Here is a 22,874-nt window from a genome sequence, read left to right on the forward strand (position 1 = left end):
CCTTCCACCACCTCCCCAGCCGCGCCCCCGACCTGCTGTCACTGCGGGGCCGTGTGCGTGGTCTGCAATCCCCTAGGAACGGAGTCCGGGGGGGCAGGTGGCAGGGAGCACGTGTGTCTGGCTGGCGGCTCCTGCTCAGAGTGAGTGACGTGTTGTCGAATACGCATCACACCTGTCTCCCTGCGTCGTGTTGCATTGGCAGGTCATGTGTTAGATGCTGGTGGGCTTCTTTCTTTTTCTTGCTCTCAGAGGCTCAGTTTCAGGAAATCACTGAAAGGAGAGCCCACAGGAGAACAGACCCTTTCCCTTGTCTGCCAATGTACCTCTCCAGGCTGATGGGTTGGGAGCGGGGGCTTGTGCCTTTTCTGACTCCCGTATTTACATCACATGCCACGGAGCTCTAACTTCAACCTTCACTTGACTTTCCCAGTTGAGATAAGACCTTTTTTCTGCCAGATTTGAGGTCCTTGGAGGCCTTGGTTTTATCATCACCAAGAGGACAGGGGAAGGTGGCTGGTGATGACGGGGTATGATGTCACGTTGGAAAGAGAACTCCGCTCTCCACGAACCTGGCACACCTTAATTCCCACGTATCATTTCTAAGCCCCCTTGCTATGCTAATTTTTAAATTTGAAGGGATGTATATTACTTTTATACAGAAAATCGTATCAACTTTTCTACAGAATATTCTATGAATTGAACTCCCATGTGGCGTTGCTTTCTATCCTGCATTCTTGTGCACAGGTGAGACGACAAGAAGTTCAGTTTAACCTCAGGCTTAACATCTGTTGCTGCTGTTTTCCACAGTCACTAACTGAAAACAGATTCAGTGTTCTCTGAAATTATTCAAACGGTGAATATCCTACAGCAATTCAAGCTGCTATTTGGGGAGTTTATAGGAGGGCAAATGCTTATAATTTAAAGTTGCTTACACAACATAGAGAAAAAATTGAAGACATCAAGATGTTACATTTTTTTAGTTAGGGAATGCGGGTGAGTGTTTTCCCACCGCCACACATACACTTCTTCATGCTTTTATACAACGTAAAACTCCTTTGTACTGAGTATTTTTAAAAAAGAAAATGAATGTTGTATACAACTTTGCAGAACTTGGCTTTTCCAAGTAGGGTTCTTTGAAGATTTAAAGATTTATTTCTTTTAGAAATTCTTTGTAGCCTCCATTGCAGTGAGTATGATAAAATAGTTCACGTGCAAGGCTTTGTATGAGGCATAAAACAGTGTCTAAGTGACCGCACTACCTTCTGCTAAGACTCATGCCTCGTCCCTCTGGCTTCTGTGAAGACCAGAGAAAGCCCCGTGGGGTTTTCGATTCAGGCCATCTTGAATCCCCAGAAAGAGCAAGAGGGGAGGGGGCTGGAGAGAATATCCCGGAGGCCAGGGTAGGAGAGCAGCAGTGTGTTGCTGTGTGCCCCACGGGGGATGCTGGCTGCATCGTTCCTCACCCGGACGGCTCCGGGTCCCCCTGCCTCCTGTCCTGGGCAGCCGCGAGAATCGAGTCTGCGTCTGTCGGCTCTTTCTTCCCAGCATCGCTGGGCACTCTCCAGTGATCACTCAGAAGGTGCTGTGTGCAAACATGGTCTGTTTTCTCTACCAGGCCGCAGAATGCGATCTTCACGTTCAAATGTTCTGATGCTGGGGTGGGTGTGGGGTGTGTGTGTCCTTGGGCTTCTGTAATCTGGCGGCAGGAGCGTTCTGTGTTGTAAATTTCTCTTATTTATGACTTCCTGAGAGTTCTTTCTCTCAGTTCCTCTTAAAGTTAATGTAAACTTAGGGAGTTTGGACCGTTTCCCTTTTAACCTATTATACTTAGTAATAGATTTTGTTATTTAGAGAAATTTCTGAGGGTCCATGTGGGACTCAGAGGGATTTCTCTGAAGTGTTCTTATTTTTCCTTTGAACCACGGTAGGCACTTGGCCTGTCCTAAGGTCCTTGTGAGAGAATTCACACGGCCCTGTGCATGGTGGCTGGATGACTTTGAACCCTAAGTCATAAACATGGTGGGCTCTTTAGAGCGAATCAGAAGAAAGACCCCTCCCCACCTACTGTCCTTGAGTCTAAAGCGAGCACCTAATCTGATGGCCAGATGCCTGTGGTTCAGGGTTTTCTTAGGGATCTCTTCCACTTCCCCTCCCACCACATGAAGGCCAGGGGAGCTGACACGTTTCAGGCCTGCCCTTTGGTTAGATGAGCCTGCCCTGCCTCTCTTTTCCTGTCCCTTCCCTGCTCCCTGTCCTAGGGGTGGATGGGGCTTTTCTTGGAAGGGAGGGAGAGAAACCTTGAGATCTGTCCCCAGTGATTCTGTGACCTTTTCTGGCTCTGTCCTGCCTGTCAGCGATGCAGGGTGCCCTCTGTCCGCCTGGCGGGAGCCCATAACCCCATGTGCCCTGGAGAACATCCGTGGCCTGTTGTCGCCCCTTTCTCAGGAACACAGGAGCTCCTGGGGTCTCCAGACAGGAGAAGAGTGCTGGTCACTCCTGGGGCCGGTTGCTCATGGCCTAGGCACACACAGTGCACTGTGGCTGCTTTAAATAAAAGCTGGATTTGGGGAAGAGTTTGTGATGTACAGAGACATTTCACCGCTGGCCCAGAGCATTCCCAGATACGGGACACCCAGCTTCCCTGCGGTCAGGATTTTATGTCATGACAGTAAGTTTCCCCAGTCCAGGAGCCGGTATTGGTAATGATCAATAAGCTCGTTCTCTGGTCAGATCTCCTTAGTTTCCCCCTGATGTCCTTTTCTGTTGTGGGATTTCCTCCAAGGTGGTACATGACGTCCCGTCCTCTTCTTGCCTTGGGCTCTCCTTGACAGAGACCTGTTCTCAGACTGCCCTTGTCTGGCTGACCTTGACCATGTGGGGCAGGGCTGGTTGGCTGTCGTCAGCACTGCTCTACCGACAGGGATTTGTCTGATCTTTCTGTCATGGTGAGCCCAACGTTCTGCTTTTCTGGGAGGAAGACCACAGACGTAAAGCACCATTCTTTTTTTTTTTAATTTTTTAAAAAATTTTAATTTATTTGACAGACAGAGATCACCAGTAGGCAGAGAGGCAGGCAGAGAGAGAGAGGAACAGGCTCCCTGCCGAGCAGAGAGCCCGATGCCAGGCTCAATCCCAGGACCCTGGGATCGTGACCTGAGCTGAAGGCAGAGGCTTTAACCCACTGAGCCACCCAGGCGCCCCTAAAGCACCATTCCTATTAAGTGTGATGTTTTTTACTGGATTTTTCCAAGTTTTCTTAATTCTAGAAATAAAGATTTTTCACAACCTCCGTGCTTTGGAAATCTTGACACTTTTAGGGGAGGAAAATCAATGAATTAACTTTGGAAGCTTTCTGGCAAAGAAACTTTTCTCACTGGAATGGTCCAGCTGGGGTGGTGGTATAGGCTGAATTTTGTCCCCCAGAATTCATATATTGAAACCCTAATCCCCAGTCCCTCAGAATGTGACCATGCTTGCAGATAGGGCCTTTGAAGAGGTAGCAAAATTAAATGAGGCTCTAGCCCAGCCTGACTGCTGTCCTCCTGGGGAGAGGGAGAGACACCAGGGATTCTGGCACGGACAAAGGAAAGACCGTGGGAGGACACAGCCAAAAAGTGGCTGTCTTCAAGCCAAGGAGAGCGACTTCGGGCGAAAGCAGTCTTGCTGACTCCTTGTTCTTGGACATCCAGCCTCGAACTGTGCGGAAATAAATTGCTGTTGTTTAAGCCACCCTGTGTGCAGAATTTGTTATGGCAGCCCCAACGGACGCGTATTGGGGGCTGGGGTTTGGGGGGGACCGGGGATCAGTGCTGCTGTGCCGTCCTGTGTCGGTAGAGCTGACCGTTTGGGGCGGGAGAGCCTGCCGCGCGTGTCCCGTGTTTGTGGTGTTCGTCCTGTCCTTCATCCTTCATTTCACACTGAAAGATTTCAAGCTCCCAGGTAGTGTTGGGCATCTCGGGAGTGCACATGCTGCCGAGAACCTCTTACCCCCACGTCGGCAGGGGCCCTCGTTGGGGCAGATCTCGTCCTGTGGGGCCGACAGAGGATGCTCCCTCTGCGGCGTGGGAGTCGGCGCATCATCTCGAAGAGCGGACTTTGCCGTTCCAGGTGTGGCGGGCCCCGTGGCCGCCGTGGCAGCGGGTCGGTGCCGCCCCTGGCGCAGCTCCGGCAGTACATAGAGCCATGCCTCTTCCTTGTGCTTTGTAGTTATTTTTGCTTTCGTTTCTCGGCTTTTTTTTTTTTTTTTTTTTTATAAAGATTTTATTTATTTATTTGACAGAGAGAGAGATCACAAGTAGGCAGAGAGGCAGGCAGAGAGAGAGGAAGCAGGCTCCCTGCAGAGCAGAGAGCCCGATGCGGGGCTCGATCCCACGACCCTGAGATCATGACCTGAGCCGAAGGCAGTGGCTTAATCCACTGAGCCACCCAGGCTTTTTTTTCTAGGTGAGTCCCTCTCTGGGTAACAGTCCGGTGTGTTCATGTGCAGGTGTTTGCCAGGCACCTGGCATCTGCCGGGCTGCTTACCAGGGGTCTCTGTGGCTCTTGACGGTTTCCGAGATCCTGGAGCCACGCGCCAGTGCTGACGGAGGGGCAGGCCTGAGCCACCAGACCAGGTCACAGTTCTCCGGAGTGTCTCCCCCAGAGCCTGCTGCTGAAAGGGCAGGGTTTCACTTCAAGCTAGCATCCCCTCCTCCCAGATGTTTTTTCTCTTGAAAACAAAGGCTTTTATTGTCTCTAGTTGTCGGGAAGGATGAGGGGGTGGAAGCTTCCAGAGTTGAAAGGGCTCAGAGCCCAGGGGTGAACTTTGTCTGGATGCTTAGCCCTTCCTGGCTCCTGGCGGCCCGCCTTTCTACCTTACTCTGCCCTCCTGAGTCTCGGTCTCTCCCTCTGCTGCAGACTCACTGCCCCGGGGGTTGGACATCATGCTTGGCGGCTGCAGTCCGGCCTCGGGGAAGGGGGATGACCAGGGCTGCTGGTCTGGACCCTGTGCCTTACCCAGATGCCTTGGTGTATGGCATTCTTCTCCCTGGCCACAACTGGAGACCACATCCTGGTTTCCTGATGCTTCTGCCAAGATGCCTTTTATCCGTCAGCATAACCTTGACTCTAGGGGCCCTAGGCCTCTCAGCAGGGAAGGAGCTGGCCTGTTGCTGGATACAGCTCTCGGACGGGAGCTCCCTGACGCCAGTGTTCCGATGTCTGTGGCCTAAGGAGGTGCCACTCCGCACCCCAAAGAAGAGTTGGTTCCGTCTGGAAAGGAGCTCTCGGGGACGGGCTGCTGCGTGTCCTCTGAATGTCGTTGCTGTTAGGATTTGTTGGGAATGGTGGGTTCCCTTCATTTGTTAATAGATGTATTTTGAGAGTGAAACATAGCTGCATTCAGAAAAGTGACCAGGCGGCTAGGACAGCCACGTGAATCTTCACGGAGCAAACACGGGTGTGTAATTCGTTGTCCACATCAAGAAGCAGAACATTCCTGGGGCGCCTGGGTGGCTCAGTCGGTTGAGCGTCTGACCACTTCAGGTCGTGGGCTCAGAGTCCTGGGATCAAGCCCTGCATCAGGGTCCGTGTCGGCAGCAAGTCTGCTTCTCCTTCTGCCCCTCCCGCTGAGCCTCCTGCTTGCGTGCTCTCACTCTTTCTCAAATAAATAAAATCTCCGGGGGGAAAAAGATTGATTTATTAAAAAGAAAGAGAGAGAGAACCTTCCTGTCTACATGTACTAGGCCCCAGAGCACCATTGGGCCTTGCCCCTAAAGATACTAAATCTTAAATTTTCACACCGTAGATTACTTTGGTCTCTGCTGGTCGTTCTTGTACACGGACTGCGCATGTACATCTGGGTCTAGGTTTTTCACTCTTCGTGTAGCAGATGTATGTGTGTTCTTGCTTGGGGCTAGAGGAGGTCACTCAGTTTGTCTCCTGAACTGCAGGGGTGTATGTGTGTGTACGTGTGTATGTTTCAGGGTACTTTTGAAAATTCTTTGTGGCTTGACCTCTTTGTGGTCCCTTTTCATCCTTCCCCAGAGATCAGCCATCTTGAACACAGATTTGAGATCTCTTGCCTCAGAGCTTATCCTGGCTACTCTGTGGTTGGGATCTGCCTTCCAGAAGATTCCGTTTTCCCACAGGCGCTTTGTAACCAGTTCACTACAGCATTGAGATTCATGCTAGCTGCTTCTGGGTTTCATTTCCTTTCCTGGAATTTCATCCATGGAATCTGGACTCCAAGACACATCAACTTCCCTTTTTTTTTTTTTAAGATTTTATTTATTTATTTGGCAGAGAGAAAGAGAGATCACAAAATAGGCAGAGAGAGAGGGGAAGCAGGCTCCCTGCTGAGCAGAGAGCCCGATGCGGGGCTCGATCCCAGGACCCCGAAACCGTGACCTGAGCCTAAGGTAGAGGCTTAACCCACTGAGCCACCCAGGTGCCCCTCAACTTCCCATTTTTAAGAGGATAATCCAACTGCTAGAATATCGCCTTTGATCTGTTGGGTTTTGTCTTTTAGGTTTGCTAAAGCTGTTAACTGCTCTTATTGTTCTGTGCTTGAATTGGCTTCAGCTCAGTATTCACGAAACCAGGCGCCTCTCCTCGTGGAGTAAGCCTGGCATACTGCCATGATAGCCATCAAACCTGGGGGCAAGGAGTTGGGCCCTCCGCGGGTTGGGGCTTCATTCTGAAGCATAAGATAACGTGCTTAGGGAGTGATACTCATCTTAGGGACTTTCAGGGCCTGTCCTGGTCTCTGCATGAGATGCTGTCACAAAGGCTCCTGCAGTGAGTGACCACAGCATGTTGGAATGCAGTGTGCTCCAAAGGAAGGTGGGATTGATTGATCTTGTCCTAAAAGCTGCGTGAATCCAGATACCAGTGCAAAACGCCAACGTACCCAGGTACTCGCAGGTGAGCACGAGAGGGGCGGTGGTGAGTGGGCGTCCAGACACGCGGGCGTTTGAGGAAGGGTGGAAGGGAGGGGCTAGCCGAGGAACCAGGGGGTCTAGAGAGAATAAGTGACCGGCGACCAGCGCTGTCAGCTGTGCGGTTCCTACGAAGTCGGTGGGGGGCGCCTCGGCCGCTCTGGACGGATGAATGCTACTTGGGATGTGATTCACTCTGTATTCTTGTCCTCACGAGTGAGTTCGCAGCCTGCGTTCTGATGTCCTGCCAACACGCTTGTGCTGCCTTCCGTGCACTGCATTCCCCAGTCTCATTGGGTGCTGGCTGATTCTAAGGATTTCTCCCCTTTGCTTTTATCATGTCCTAGTGGAATTAACTTTTAAAAAATGGTTTTTCTTTCCTCCTTCGCACCTGTGGCTGCATTTCTCCTTACACATGGTGTAGGGGAGGGATGCGAGGATCTGATGTAATCAGGGAGTTAATACCCCCCATGCCTTGGAGCCTACTGAGAGGCAAGTCCTAGGAGATAAAAATCTTTCGCTACAGGGTTACCAGGAGAGGGAAACTATAGGATATGTTTTATGTTTCACCACTAATTGGATATATGACCTTGAATGAGTGACTTCATATCTCTGAGCTGAATAAACTGCCCTTTGGCCAACTTTTTAGCCTCATGAATCTGTTTTATCTCCAAGATAGGGGTGTTCCTAGGTACATTTCCAATGGGGAAAGGTTTCATAGTGCATGCCAGGAACCCAGCCCAGCGTCACCAAGTGAGCTGTTCAGTGAAGGGTCTTGTGTTGCTGTTCCTGGAACACACACGTTCTGGTCCATGCATCTGCCTTGATCACCTAAAGAGCTAGAGCAAAGGACCATCCACTTAGAACCATCCTCAGGGCAAGAACGTTTACCCAATAGTACAGCTAACAGTACATCCAGACTTGGCCATCTGTCCGTCCACGTGTGTGTGTGTGAGAGAGAGAGAAATACAGAGCATGGGATCACCATGCAGCCTCTGTCCCTGCCCCATAAGCACGGCCCATCGGCAGCGCTAAACCATCCCGGGGTGGCTTTTTTTGGCAACTGGTGCAAGAATGCTAAAGGCTACAGCCATGTGAGGGCTCAGGAAACAGGTCACGTCCTCTGTACTTACATGCTCACCGTGGGACAGCCTGGACGTGCCACCGGCAGGAACGGGGCCTGGTGGAGGCCGCTACTTGGACGCTACTCACTCACCGTCTCTCCTTCATCTTGTTGACCTTGTTCCTTCCATTATGGAGAGTTAGGCATCCGACGCTTGATTTCTGCTCAGGGTTGATCTCAGGGTTGTGAGTGCACAATCAGTGCACAGTCTGCTTGAGATTCTCTTTCCCCTTCCGTTGCCCCCCCGCCATGCTCCTGCTTGTGCGTGCGCGTTCTCTCTCTTACTCCCTCTCAGATCTTTTTTTGAGATTTTACTTATTTATTTGAGACAGAGCAAGAGCACAAGCAGGAAGAACCGTAGGCAGAGGGAAAAGCAGGCTCCCCACTGAGCAGGGAGCCCGATGTGGAGCTTGATCCCAGGGTCCTGGGATCATGACCTGAGCCCAAGGTAGACGCTTAACCTACTAAGCCATCCAGGCACCCCAAATAAATAAATCTTAAAAAAAAAAGATTTTCCAAACATTTATGAATACTTTATGCATGGTATTGCCCTTTGGTTTTTTAATAAGGTGAGGGTAAATGACAAGGGAGCACTCATTATACAAGTGCGGCATTATTTTTTCGTGCTTTTTTTTTTATGCCCCGCCTGTGGGAGAAGTGAGGAAAGGTGGGAGAAGCAATGATTTGTGGGATACCTCAAGCATGGTGGGAAAAGTAGAGGATTGTGGGAGATGTGGGGCATGGTGGGAGAAGGAATGGTTTATGGGAGATGGGAGACATGGCGGCTGAAGGAATAGACTGTGAGAGAGGCAGGGGATTGTGGGAACGGGAATGGATTGTGGGAGAAGTGAAGAATGATGGAAGAAGAAATGGTTTATGGGGAATGTGAAGCATGGTGGCAGAAGAAACGGATTGTGGGAGCCGTTGGGCACGGTGGGAGAAGAAATGGTTTATGGGAGATATGAGGAATGGTGGGAGAAGGAATGGATTGTAGGAGAGAGGCAAGTCTTGGGTTGTTTTCACGCATTCTTTTTTTTTTTTTGGTCCAGAAAGTGTCTGAGTGCTTACCATTAGCTAGGCTCTGTACTCGGCAGTGTACTACATGAAGACTTCCAGGGAGAGGAGTTGGGTCTGATTTGGATTTGTCACGTGACAGTTTCATAATTGTCCCGAACTCCAGCAATGTGTTATTATTTCAGCCTTTTGATCATCTGTTCACAAGTCCTACTAGCAGTCGACCCAAAATAAGGCAGGACTACTTTCTCAACTTCAAAGGCCTGTTCCTTTAGAAACTGCCCAATATGTACTCGAATGAGCATGTAGTTAAAAATCTCTTACTAAATGGGCACCTGGGTGGCTCAGTCAGTTGAGGGTCCGGCTCTTCATCTCGGCTCGGGTCTGGATTTCCGGATCCTGAGTTCACGGTCTGCATTGGAGCCTGCTTAAAAAATGTGTGTGTGTGTGTGTATGCACACACACACACATATACACACACACGTATATAATGTTACTAAGAAGACCTCTTATTAAGCTCAGAGGGACACCACATCTAAATCCCAGGGTCTTGTGTTTCGTTGAATTAGACATACTCACATCGGTAAACTATTACTGATACTAGTGTGCAGCTGTCAATTAATTTGGAAAATATACTTTATTATAAAAACTGAGTGCCTTTAATGCTGTTGAAACCTAACACTGTGGTGAGAATGAGAGAAGGGGGCTGTGTGCCCTGTGCTATAGACCCCCGCCCCCTGGGGTTCCTTTGATCTCTGTAACTTCCGGTTAATTTTTTCTATGGCTGACTTGCTGACAGCCTCCTGAGTGTCTGTGACAATAAGTGGTGTTTATGGAACTTTGGTAGAGTCTTTTTGGAAATACTTTTTTTTTTTTTAAGATTTTATTTATTTGAGACAGAGCGAGCAAGGGGGTGAGAGAACACAAGTGCTGAGAGGGACAAAGAGATGCAGACTCCATGCTGAGCAGGGAGCCCGATGCAGGGTTGATCCCAGGACCCTGGATGGTGACCTGAGCCAAAGGCAGACACTTAACCGACTGAGCCACCCAGGTGCTCCGGCAATACTTGTAAAAGTAGCTTCAAGTCATACAGTTCGTTACTCACCTGCTTTTCAGCTACAGAGAGTTCCCCATCTCCTCCACAGTGCGTAGTGGATGTCCGTACTGTTGGGTTTCATGGCTCACATTTCCCCTTCCTCATGGCACCCCCATTTCCTTATAAAAATCTCCCCATTGTTAGGCTTCGTCAGGAGGACCCCCTACTTGTCACCATGACCGTCTACGGGTCAACGAAATCTCTTTGCCTCCTGCCCCTGGTTGAAGCCTGGTAGCCTCATGATGTTTTTGCCCGTCTCCCCCCACCGCAAATTAAGCACTTACTTAATGCAATAACTGTAGATTCAGTTGCCAACGTAAAAAGATAGAGGTTCCCCTGGTGGTTATGCCTTGCAAAACTCTAGTAGCAGCGTCCCAGCCGGGATATTGATGTGGGTAGTCAAGATACAGCACCTTTCCCTCACCACGAGGATCCATGCCAGTTCACGCCAGCCCCATCCCACCCTGAAGCCCTAGCCACCGTTTCTACAACTGGATTTTAAGAATAGTACCTAATCCTATACCCTCGGGACTGGCAGTTTTCACAGAGCTTAATTCTCTGGAGATTCATCCAGGGTACTGGATCAAGAGTTCACCGCATTGCTGAGTAGTAGTCCTGGCTCCTTCGCATACATCGTAGTATCCGTTCATCTACATAGTACATGTTCACACATTACATCGTGACCAGTAGGTGTCTGCCCTGAGGCCTTTGCTGACTTCCTGCTTTCCTGCTCTTTTCGCTCTCTGGAACCTTTGGGGCCGTTCTCAGTCCTGGGATTTCCGTGATTTCCTAGATCCTTGAAATAGATGCCACTTTGCTATCGAGAGCCGGAGTATCTCTGTGGGAGCCCGGAGTGATGGGGAGCGCAGGGTTACCTGGTCACATCCGCGCCTCTTGTGCTTACTGGCCGTCCCGCAGGCTGGGGCTCAAACCAGCAGCGCCGTGCCTGCCACCCGGATGTTTGAGCTCCTCGCCTAGGCATGCGGACAGAACTTTCCTGCAGTGTCTCTGTGGAGACAGTGCTGTCATTCAGGTGCGTGTGTAGAAATGCGGAAAGGTAGAGGCACCTGGGTGGGGGTGGCTCAGTGGGTTAAAGCCTCTGCCTTCGGCTCAGGTCATGATCTCAGGGTCCTGGGATCAAGCCCCGCATCGGGCTCTCTGCTCAGCAGGGACCCTGCTTCCCCCTCTCTCTCTCTGCCTGTCTTTCTGCTTACTTGTGATCTCTGTCTGTCAGATAAATAAAATCTTAAAAAACCGAAATGGGGAAAGGTACAGAATTTCAGCGTGCCCTGTCCACACTGCTGCTTTCACGTTTTGCTTACGGTGTATGCTTTTAGCTTCTGCTCTGTCCTGCCTTTATAAGGATAAAAAGCTGAAAATCTTACTCTGTAGAAACTCTCTGTTAAATTTTCTTTTCCCTCTGTTAATTATTGACTGTTCAGCTTGGAGTTAGAACCCAGGACGTTCCCCAAGTGACTAGAGTGTGTTTGATCCCTTCAACTTCTGGTTGTGGATTAACAGGCGTTCACTGAATTAGAGAAAGAGGCAGTGACAGGCTTCTTCTGCTTCTTTCAAGAGTTACCGCCCAGTAGAAAGGGCCTGCTCATTAAAGGCAGTCTCTCGTGAAGATAGACATCTGTGGGAAGGCAGGGCATCACTATCAGCTGGCTGGGCCATTCAGACCTTTGGGGAGGTTAGTGTCCATGAAAAGGCTCTGTGGCAGTCTGCACAAACCCCGCGTTAGCGCCCGACAGCACATTCCACTAAAGATGACTGATTGCAGTATTCACTTAACAGCACAGTTTTCCACGCTCTACTTGCTTCTTTTTTTTTTTTTTTTTAAGATTTTATTTATTTATGACAGAGAGAGCATGAGAGAGAGTGAGAGCACAAGCAGGGGGAGAGGGAGAGGGAGAGGCAGACTCCCCGCTGAGCAGGGAGTCTGATGAGGGACTCCATCTCAGGACCCTGGGATCATGACCAGAGCCCCCCCCATGCACCCCCCCCCATGTTCTGCTTTTAAGAAGGACCTCCCCCCACCGTGCCTTGGCAGCTTAGGTGGTACCAAACGTATTCCCTTCCGCTGCCCCAACCCCTGGTGCAATTATCCTGTAAGGATCTGTCTCACTGCTTGCTGGCTTTTCTTAACATCTGGGGCTTCATTCTTCCTACCACCTCCTTGAATTTCTCTTTGAGCTGGGTCGTCAAAGGGTTGCTTTCTGTTACCCCAGTCTCCCCTGGGAGCACAATTCACCCCTCAGTCATGCACAGATCCTCACGAACTGTCGAATTAGACCCCACCGCAAGAATGATTGTAGAACCGGAGTTTCCAGATTGGAAAGCCGAAAGAAATCCACTCAGGGTGGAATTGCTGATTTTGATGGGTAAGGAAACAAAGGCCCAGAAAAGAACAGTGGTTTGACCCAAGTGTGTGTTTGTATCTCTGGGGAAAGCTGGACATTTAAGCTCTTTCTTCAGTCCCTGGCACCCAGCCTGTGAGTTTTCAACAAAGGATGATGTAGTCCTCTGTGTCTGCGTTACCCTGCACCCTTCCTGTCCCTCCTCCCCCCGCATACAATATAAAACAATCCAGAAAACATCTTTAAAGGTTTGTGAATGTACCTCTTGGGCTTTGTAGATGATTTCCTTTAAGAGAAAAAGAAAACTGGGACGCCTGGGTGGCTCAGATGGTTGGGTGCCTGCTTTTGGCTCCGGTCTTGATCTCCAGGTTCTGGGATCGAGCCCCAAGTCAGGCTCCTGGCTGGCTCAGCAGGAAGCCTACTTCTCCCTCTCCCTCTGCCTTTCCCTGCTGCTTGTGTGCTCTGTGTCTCTCTCAAATGGATAAGTAAACCCCTTAAAAAAGAAAGAGAAAAAAGCCTATCTTCATGTGATTGCTTCTTGGGTGCTTATCAGACCTGGCACCACCCGCTCATAAGGGAGCCCCCCAGCCTGTCCTTGGTTGGGTCGGGGGAGATCCCTTATGGCTCGGAGGGGCAGGGTGTTGCCCTCCTCCTGCCGGGTCTCCAGAAGGCAGGTGGCTAGTAGGGGTGCTGCTGCGGGGTCTTCAGAACGCCCTTGCTCCAAACATGGTCTTATCCTGGAACCTTTAAGTCGCTGTGCCAGAAGGTCTTGTGTCCATTTTCATCGTAGCCTTGTCTTTGCGGCAAAATGTGATGCAGAAGTTCCCCAGGGCTGTCATAACCCAGGACTGCATAGTGGCCACTCAAGTTTACTGTCTCACAGTTCTGGAAGCTGGTTGGTAGAAAGCAGGCGTCAGCAAGACTCTGGGGACGATCCTTCCTTGCTTTCTTCCAGCTTCTGGTGGTTCCAGGCAACCGGTGGCGTTCCTGGGCTTGTGGTTGCAGCGCTCCAGTCTCCGGCTCCGTCTTCATGCGGTCTTCTCCCCTGCGTGGCTGTGCCCACGTTCTCTTTAGTTTCGTTTGTGCTTTTGAATTTTGTATGTTGCCGACACTTCAGGCCGGATATACTGTAATAAAACACCTGATGACAGGCGTTAGGAATTCACCTAATGCTTGCGTGGTAGGTATATTTATATGTTTGTTTTTATTTAAGGAAACCTCAGACTGAACAGGTTCACCTTTTGTCTGCAGTAGCTTCCTGAGAACTCTGTTGCAAGGAATAGGTATAAAACGGTTAGTCTCAGTAGCAGTAATCGTATTTAAATTCGAGCTGGGGGGCAGGGGAATATAAATTCATTACATTTCAGGTAGGACCCATGCCACGCTAAAGCATATCCCCCACTATAACCTCGCATTGCTTTGCCAGTTTGGAAGGCTGCTGAGTCCTACGTCGGGCTGCTGTGCATTCCCCTTCTGAGTCTCTGATCTCTGAGGGGAGAGGATTCTCCTCCTTGAGGGGTGGTCCGGGCTGCTGCCCACCTCCAGACCTAGCCTCTATCGTGGCGTGAGTGCCGAGGCCAGAGCGGGCCGAGCTGCCCGAAGCACCGGACGGGGGTGGCTGTTCTCTCTTCTGAGTTTCTCTCTGAGTAAAGGTGCCCACTCATTCCTCCCTCTCCTAGTGACTGGCACGACACCTCTCTCTTTGTGGCCTTTGGTGTGCTTTTCTAGACAGCTGGAGGGAGGGCAAACTTGCCTGGCCTCCCTGCAATTGTTTCTTTCTTTTGTTGATTAATTAATTTGCTTATTTGTCAGAGATAGAGAGAGAGCACACAAGCAGGAGAAGCAGGCTCCCGGCTGAGCAGGGAGCTCGATGTGGGACTCCATCCCAGGACCCTGGGATCATGACCTGAGACGTTTAATACTGAGCCACGCAGGTGCTCCTTGTTTTTAGGAGTGGAAGTAGAAGCCGGCAGATGAACAGTTTGGGTTCTGCAGGAACCAAGCAGGGGAAGAGAAACGAACTTGAAGCACGGAGGCAAGGCCATTTGCGTTCCTATTTATTTATTTTATTTAAAGGTATTATTTTTAAGTAATCTCTACACCCAGTGTGGGGCTCGAGCTCACAACCTCGAGATCAGGAGTTGCGCACTCCACCGACTGAGTCAGCCAGACCCCCCGGGATGGCCATTCTTAAATTGTCGGATTATACTAAATTGAGAAGAGTCAGAATGAATAGGAACACGGGGTTCTGGTCTTACTATAAAATCCTCCTCAGTGATTTTGATTGGCACCAATAATTTTATGACATTTCATGTCAAAACCACGTCAAAGACTGTTATACATGATACAGAGCTATTCAAGGACTCTTCTTTTTCTCCTTTTTCTTTTTTTCAAAGATTTTTCTTTTTTTTTTTTTTTAACTAAGCTTTACACCCAGTGTGGGACTCGAACCAACAACCCCAAGATCAAGAGTCACACGCTCCACCGACCAAGTCAGTCAGGCGCCCCTCAAGGACCTTTCTTTAAATGAAGAGACCAAGAACATTGTTTGCTTTTTCTTTTGTCACTTACGTTTTAAATCTGGCTTTTAAAAAATCTTAATTATAAAATGTCCACTCTTGTAAAGAGAAAAAAAAATGCACTTCTTACGTTCTGAATGTCACACACAGTGAAGAGGACCTTTGCCGGTTGTGTCGGATATTTGAGCTGTATTTGGAATCTGTCGCTGTTACTGTGCTGACTCTATTTTCCAGGCCCTTGGATAGAATTTCTTTATAGTCTGTCATGGGAGACAGTTGCCTCCCTACTTCTTTGAATAGTGATTTAAAAATCCCAAGTAGTCCTATATCAGTCCTAACAGACAAATACATATTACACATCTAATTTTGACCTTACAGGACTGCATAAAGCATGAGAGACAAAATTAAGCCAGGCTGCGTGCCTGGGTGGCTCAGTGGGTTAAGCCTCTGCCTTCGGCTCAGGTCATGATCTCAGGGTCCTAGGATAGAGTCCCACATTGGGCTCTCTGCTCAGCGGGGAGCCTGCTTCCCCCTCTCTCTCTGCCTGCCTCTCTCTGCCTGCTTGTGATCTCTCTCTCTGCTAAATAAAGATATAAAAAATCTTTAAAAAAAAATTAAGCCTGGCTGCAGCTAGCTTTTAAGAAATGACTTTGCTGGGATGCCTGGGGTGGGCGGGGGGCTCTGTTGGTGAAGCGTCTGCCTTCAGTTCAGGTCATAATCCCAGGGTCCTGGGATCAAGTCCCACATCAGTGAAGAGCCTGCTTCTCCCTCTCCCTCTTTCTGCTGCTCCCCCTGTTTGTGTGTGTAGTCTCTCGCTCTCTCTCTCTGACAAATAAATAACAAAAATAATTTTTAAAAAATGACTTTGCTGGGGCGCCTGGGTGGCTCAGTGGGTTAATTCCTCTGCCTTCGGCTCGGGTCATGGTCCCAGGGTCCTGGGATCGAGTCCCGCATCGGGCTCTCTGCTCGGCAGGGAGCCTGCTTTCCCCTCTCTCTCTCTGCCTGCCTCTCTGCCTATTTGTGATCTCTGTCTGTCAAATAAATAAATAAAATCTTTAAAAAAAAAAAATGACTTTGCTGAGCTTGGCCACGTTGTGTTAAACCCAGGACCAGGAAGAAATGGTGATTCCATTCACCCCCAACGTGCACAACCCCGGGGATGTGGTGGGGTTCTTGGCATGTCTGTGCCTTGCGTCTCCACACTCTGCCTATCGTAAACTAAGCACATAAGAGTAACTCCATGTTTGTAGTTAACTGGTGAATAATTCCGTCTTTAACCTGGGAAAAAGAGGAGGTGGGCTACTAAGCCAGTTCTGTGATCTGGGAAAAGGTTGCACGCCCTCAAACCACAACACAAAGCTTCGAATTTGCCCAGCTTGGCTGTGGGCTATGGCTCTGCTGTGTTAGGGAAATGAAGTCCTTTTATTTTGACTTTTTTTTTTCTTAAGACCTAAGAGTGTTTCCCCTTTCTCGCTGCAAAGCTGTGAATGAACTCGGGAGAAATAAATAACATTAAGGATCGAAGATTCAGCCTGTACAAGTTGGCTGTTGGAAAAAGTCAGCAAAGCGTTTCAGATTTTTTTGTGCCCTCTCCTTATGGTCAGAGTAGCTTAAACCTTCAGTGTTGTTCTTTTTCGTGACAGAGAAGAGTTCCAAGTTAGATAATCATTTGGCTATTTGGGTTTGAGTCTGACTTCAGTTCACTGTGGAGAAATAATATTACTGATGAGGTGAGGAATGTGTGTAGTGTCAGGAAAACCTGCTTTCGCGCAGTCCCATTGCGTTTGAACAGTCAGATTTTAGACGCTCCAAGGTTTTTTTGTGTTACAGTGTTTTATACCATTTTTCTTTGTCAGCAAGGGATACAAGCCTTAGATGAGGAGAAATGTAATGACTCCCCATTCCTGCTAGATTTTTTTTTTTTTAGGGCAGATGCAATATGTCTTAATAAGCAAGACATTATAGGGTTTTTTAGCCTGTTTCTTAGACATAATAAATTCTGCCTCTACATACCTTGTTTGCTTTTGTAATTAAAATTTTTTTTGCTCTTTAGAAGTATTCTGTATGTTGATTTTCAAATTACAAGAAAGATAAATGATCCGGATTTATAAAGAATTCTGGCTCATTTGAAAGTGACCGTGTCACTGCTGAATGGATTGTTCTGGTTTTCTAAGGACTTTGCCCCGGGCACTGGACGGGAGCGGACAACCAAGGCCGTTGAGTCTGCTGTCCTGCATGCTGTGCCCCAGTCCCGGCTGTCCGCCCCTGGAGCCCTGGCCGGGACTCTCCGGGTCCTTCTCTGCCGCTTGCCCAGCAGCTGCAGCGTCCGGGAGCACCAGCCGCTTCTGCCCCCTGCTGCGGCCTCCTGCTGTCCCCTGCTCCCATCCCCTCTGTCCCTGCCGGGAAATGTCATGGTTGTCCCCTCCTGGGGTGATTCCGACTCTGGGGAGGACTCCTGCAGGCGAGCAGGGGGAAGGGTGCATCACCCCGAAAGACGCAGTCAGGCCTGCGGGACTTGGGAGTTGACAGAGGCTGACAGACGGCGTGCAGGTGGGCACACCCGCAGGGGCCCGGGCAAGCACCGAGTGTGCCGAGTTCCTGCGTGGTGGGGCACAGCACTCCCGACCCCCCACCCGCTGCGCTGGGCCCTGGCCTGCGCCTCTGCCGTCCGTCTGGGGTTTTCCGGGCTGCTGGAACAGAGATAGCGCAGGCCGGGCGGCTTATCCGAGAAGTTACTCCTCACAGTTCTGGAGGCCAGAAGTCGGAGATCAAGGTGCTGGCCGCTGGGGAGAGCCCCCCTGCTGCAGGGTGGACGGCTGTCCTCCCACGGCGTCCTCCCAGGGCGGGAGGGCTGTCGGAGCTCTGTGGGGTCTCTTGTTAGAGCAGCCATTCCTTTCCTCGGGGCTCCACCTCCGTGACCTGATGCCGTCCCCCAAAGGCCCCACTTTGCAGGATCCCTCTGGGAATTAGGTGTCCCCAGTGCATTCGGGCAGGACGAAGACCCTCCATGGGAAGGTCACAGAGATTTCTTCCAAAAGAAAGCCCTTGCGTTGGCTGAGGTCATCCGTCGTTTCCCAGGAAAGAGACAGAGGCTTGCGGGGCGCTCGGGGTGTCCCCGAAGGAAAGGTGAGCTAGTTTGGGCGGCCCCCCTCGCCCGGCCAGGCCACGGCCTCATTGGCAGCAGCAAGCACTGCGTCTTTGAAAGAGCACTAGGCTGGGCACGTCCGTGTAAAATAAACAGCCGTGTGCTCTGAAAAGCGGGGACACTTTGTTCTCGTGTCCAGCAGTTCCTTTTCCTGCTTCGTGATTGCCTATCAGCCCTTTCAGATGGCTTTTCTGCTTTGAAAAGTGTGAAACGCAGTCCTCCCAGCCATGGCTGCAGGCGGCGTGGCCAGGATCCCGCCGTTGGTTTTCGGCCATGCTGGGAACAGGGTGAGAGCCTGGGCGGCTTGGTGGGGGGAAGCCTGCCGGCTGTGCTCTTGCTCCAAGCGCTCCTGGAAAGACCAGGACTGTGGTGTGGGCTTCTCCTCCTGTGACACTAGGACAAGGGCAGGGCCTTAGGCAAAAACCTTGCGATCGGGATCGCCTTCCTCCCTGCTCACCCTTCCCAGCAAGGTTGCCTGCGGCCTTGGAACAGAAACTGGAATAGGGAAGGAGCGCAGATCCGTCTGGGCCTGTTCTTGCAGACGCGCTGGGCCTGCTGCCAAACCAGGAGCCTACACTGGGGACCATCGAGAGGGTCCGGGGCAGTGCTCAACGACACACCCAGGACAGTCGGGAGGCTCCAGGGAGGGCATGTGGTCTGGGGCTAGAGGAGGTCCGGGCCTTGTGTGGGATCAAGCCAGGCTGTGTGTGTCCATGTGGCTGGCGGGGCTAGGGGTGTGAATTGCTGGGGACCCGGCCAACACGGCCCGTGGACAAGAAGGACTGTTTTTTCTGGGGAGAAAGAACAAAGGCTTCTTAGTCGGGGGGTGTGATGTCAGGGTGGGACTTGTGGCACCCGGAACAACAAGGCCTGTTTTGCATGGTGATGATGGGCTTATTGGACACGGTGGTTCCGTCCGGCCTGACGGGCCTTCTGTGGGGCTGCCAGCGACCACAGAGACCTCTCTGTGCGGGGCTGCCGGCTTCTTGCCATGCCCAATGCGTTTCGTGCGGCAGGACACTGAAATGAGATTTGGGAGGGGCTCACTTTGAGTGAGAACGGTAATGGTCTTCTCGGATACTTAATCCTTTCTGCAGAAAGGACTGGGTTTTTTGGGTCCCCTACCAGACATTGAGTCATATCTGGGGACATTTTTGGGTATGACAGTTTGGGGTGCCAGATGCTACCGGCATCTCGAACGAGAGGATCAGGGATGCGGCTGATAAACGTTCTGTGCCCAACACGGCCCCCCGGGTAGGGAATCTTCCAGCCCCAAACGTCGGCAGTGCTGAGGCGGAGACAATGTGACAAGACCGTTCGGTTCTCCCGTATTTTACGTTCTTGACATCTGGGTCGTCCCGGGTTTGCGCTGTTACGGATGGCGCGGGCATGGTCGTCCTTCTGTGGGTCTCTGGGTGCCGTACGGACACGTGGCTGAGCTACCTAGGCTGGTGCAGCCTGTTGCGCGGGTGGTCGTGTGGGCTCGAACACCCACCCGGTCTGCGGGGGTTGCCGGAGCTGGAAGCAGCCGAGTGTCCGCTGAGAGACGGGAGTGTGGACAGAAGGCAGCACGTGCGTACGACGGCATTGAGGAGGGAAGGCCGCCGAGCATCCCACGCTGTAACACGGATGGACCTGAAGTCCTATGAGCAGACAAGATGACAAACACCGCATGGTTACACTTACACTAGTGTCTGGAGTGATCCGAGTCGTGGAAGAAAGAAAGACTGGTGGTTGCCGGGGACGGGGGAGGAGGGGAATGGAGCGCTGTTCAGATAGAGATTCTAGAAAATGTGGTTCCCGTTTCAGCCAGGAGGACCCATGACTGATGCCTTCGCGACAAACACCACACAGACTTGGACTTACCATCTCTGTTCGAAGGGCCACCTGGGGACATCCGTGTTCCTTTCGCTCCGTTGGCTTCATGACAGATCGGCAGCCTTTAAAGCACGAGTCATTTCTGGAGGCGTTTGGGTCTTACCCTGAGCATTTAACTGCTACGGAAATAAGGCTCTTTTTTAAATGGGGGAAATGTGGCCTGGTTTCTGCCTGATCCACTTAGGCTAAATTTTTGTAAAACACCCCACTTAATAATTACAACTTTCTCTACTTCAAAAGTGTTCTGTAACGCCATGATCGCTAAACAGACGGGAAAGGAAACTTCAAGTTGGGTTTAATGGAAACGATAACATGTTGGTGAACTGAGCTTCGGGATTTTTTTCCCCCAAACGTCCTTATTAAAGGACTTAGAAACAATTCTACCGCCATAACTAGCATGGAGCGCTGTAGATGACGCGCTCTCCCGACCGCTTCAGCTTTGCTTCCTGATGGGAAGACCGAGAAGAGGATCCTTTGTCCCTGAACTTGAGAATCCAGAAGCCTAGCCAGCTCGTCCCACCTTGTACACCAACAAATTAGAAGTGAAACAGTTTGTGAATATGCTTGTATAACGCTCTAGAGCTTACAAAGTGTTTTGGAAAAAAAAATTATTTTAGGTGACAAAACAGACAAAAAGAAGTAACTTTCTCTAAATCAGGTAGTTAAGTAGCAGAGGCAAGACTCATACTAGATCTCACACCTCCTCTTTTTTTGTTTGTTTGTTTTTGTAAGATTTTATTTTTAAGTCCTCTCTACAGCCGGTGTGGGGCTCGAACTCACAACCCTGAGACCCAGAGTCATACGCTCCACCCACGGAGCTGGCCCGGCGCCCCTCAGCCCTCCCGTCTTTGAAACTTTCCCTGCCTCCACCACAGTATCGTTTTGGTGCTTGGCTGGGGTGTGTGTTCCTGCACTGACCACTCGGAATTCATCCGCGTCAAGGTGGGGTTCGGAGACAGACCGTGCAGTAAATAACTTGAGCAGGAAACGCTCCCTCTGCAGCGGGGTTCGGCACCCCGGCCAGACGGCGGCCCCACACTGTGTCTACGTGGTCATGTTGGTCGGGCGAGGTGGAGCCGGTGAGCCCTTGAACGCTGTTACCGTGGTGGGGCTCTACTCGGCGTGGTTTGTGGGCCCCCAGGGCGGAAGGTGCCTGATGTGGACATGGGTTTTTGTTTGTCCCCAGGGCGGAAGGTGATTAACTGGTCACGGAGAAGTCTTCCGGTTCCCCAGTGGTCACAGCTTCCTGTCCCAGGTGAAGGGGACCTTCAAGAAGGCCCAGCAGGGGCTGTGAGAAGCAGACGTTACCCGCAGGACTGGGGAAGGAGGAGCTCAGGGAGCTGCGCACCCCTCCCCGCCGACGGTGACTTGGGATGCTGCCCGGGTGGTGAAGGGCAGGTCTGGACCCAAGACAGCAAGTCGGCCGGCGGCCCGGCACTGTTGGAACAGTCCCCGACAAAGCCTTGTCTCTCCTCCCGGCTTGTCCCCTCCCCGCCGCACCGTGGTGTTCAGGAAGCTCCCTGAGTGTTGCTTTGCAGACTCCGTCCCTTTCACAGACAGGCTGTGTCCCCTGCAGCGCAGTGATGAGGCCGTGATCAGATGCCGGCCTTGTGCCGTAGACCTTTGCCCAGTCTGGAGGAGGCCCGTACCCCAGGCCTGACCCTGCCCCAGGCGAGCACCGGAGCGGGCTCAGAAGGAAGGCTTCTCCGTTCCCATCCAACTGGCCTGCTGGGTGCAAAGCCCCTCTCTGCCCCATGCCCCGCTGAGCGCTCCTCCCTTTTTCTGTCTAGACCTCGGGCTGCTCTGTGCAGCCTCCAGATCTCGTCCTCCTCTTCTGATGGACTTTCCTTTGACGTCTGTGTTGGCCATGCGCCCCCTTTGCACACGGGCTCGTCACCCAGGCCTCTCTTCTTCCGTGCATCTCATCAGCCTGGCTCTGTCCATTTAGCTGCCGCAGTCCCTTTCTCCGGGACACATTGGCTTTTCTCTGTGGCAGGGCCTCGTGGGATGAGCATTCCTGTCCAGAAGCTGAAAGGAGTGTGTGCACCTCTTCGTATTCCTAAAAGCCTTGGACTAAACCCCAGCTTGCTTATCTAGTGTCGGAAGCCTGTGAGGCGGGTTGTGATTTATTTGGTTAGTTTTGAGGGGGGCATTGTTTTATCTTTTCTCTGGCTTTTTGATGTTGGTTCTCCTCTATGGAGGAAAAGAGTTTTTTCTGTCACCACTGGGATTCGGTTGGTGGTTTTGATGATCTGTATGTGGACATTTCATTTTGTATGGTTTTTAACACAGATACCACAGATCTAAAAAGATGAAGATCGGGGCGCCTGGGTGGCTCAGTGGTTTAGGCCACTGCCTTCGGCTCAGGTCATGATCTCAGGGTCCTGGGATCGAGTCCCGCATCGGGCTCTCTGCTCGGCAGGGAGCCTGCTTCCCTCTCACTCTCTGCTTGCCTCTCTGCCTACTTGTGATCTCTCTCTGTCAAATAAATAAATAAAATCTTAAAAAAAAAAAAAAAGAGATGAAGATGTCGGGGCACCTGGGTGGCTCAGTGGGTTAAAGCCTCTGCCTTCGGCTCAGGTCATGATCCCAGGGTCCTGGGATTGAGCCCCGCATCGGGCTCTCTGCTCCACGGGGAGCCTGCTTCCTCCTCTCTCTCTGCCTTCCTCTCTGCCTAGTTGTGATTTCTCTCTGTCAAATAAAATATTAAAAAAAGAAAAAGAAAAAAAGATGAAGATGTCATCCGTGGTCCTTTCCTAAACTGTTACTCCGGTGACTTTCCAGCTTAAAACGTGGAGGCAAGTTTTCCTTGAGAAGATATC

General features: G+C 51.0%; 1 protein-coding gene across 3 annotated transcripts in view; it reads left to right on the forward strand.

Moving 5' to 3' along the window:
• SHROOM2 (shroom family member 2) overlaps positions 1-22,874 on the forward strand; it is a 130,660-nt gene that overhangs the window by 33,237 nt on the left and 74,549 nt on the right. Inside the window, exon 1 of one of the 3 annotated variants that reach the window (XM_045996459.1) lies at positions 10,981-11,183. The exons of 1 other annotated variant lie outside the window; for it this stretch is intronic. In XM_045996459.1, coding sequence (XP_045852415.1) covers positions 11,007-11,183 — 177 coding nt within the window. In that variant the 5' untranslated portion in view covers positions 10,981-11,006. Of the gene's footprint in view, positions 1-10,980; positions 11,184-22,874 lie in introns of those variants that run through there. One more of the 3 variants, XM_045996458.1, reaches the window with a different exon arrangement.

Source organism: Meles meles, chromosome X (genome assembly GCF_922984935.1).
Source record: "Meles meles chromosome X, mMelMel3.1 paternal haplotype, whole genome shotgun sequence".
Taxonomy (NCBI): Eukaryota; Metazoa; Chordata; class Mammalia; order Carnivora; family Mustelidae; genus Meles; species Meles meles.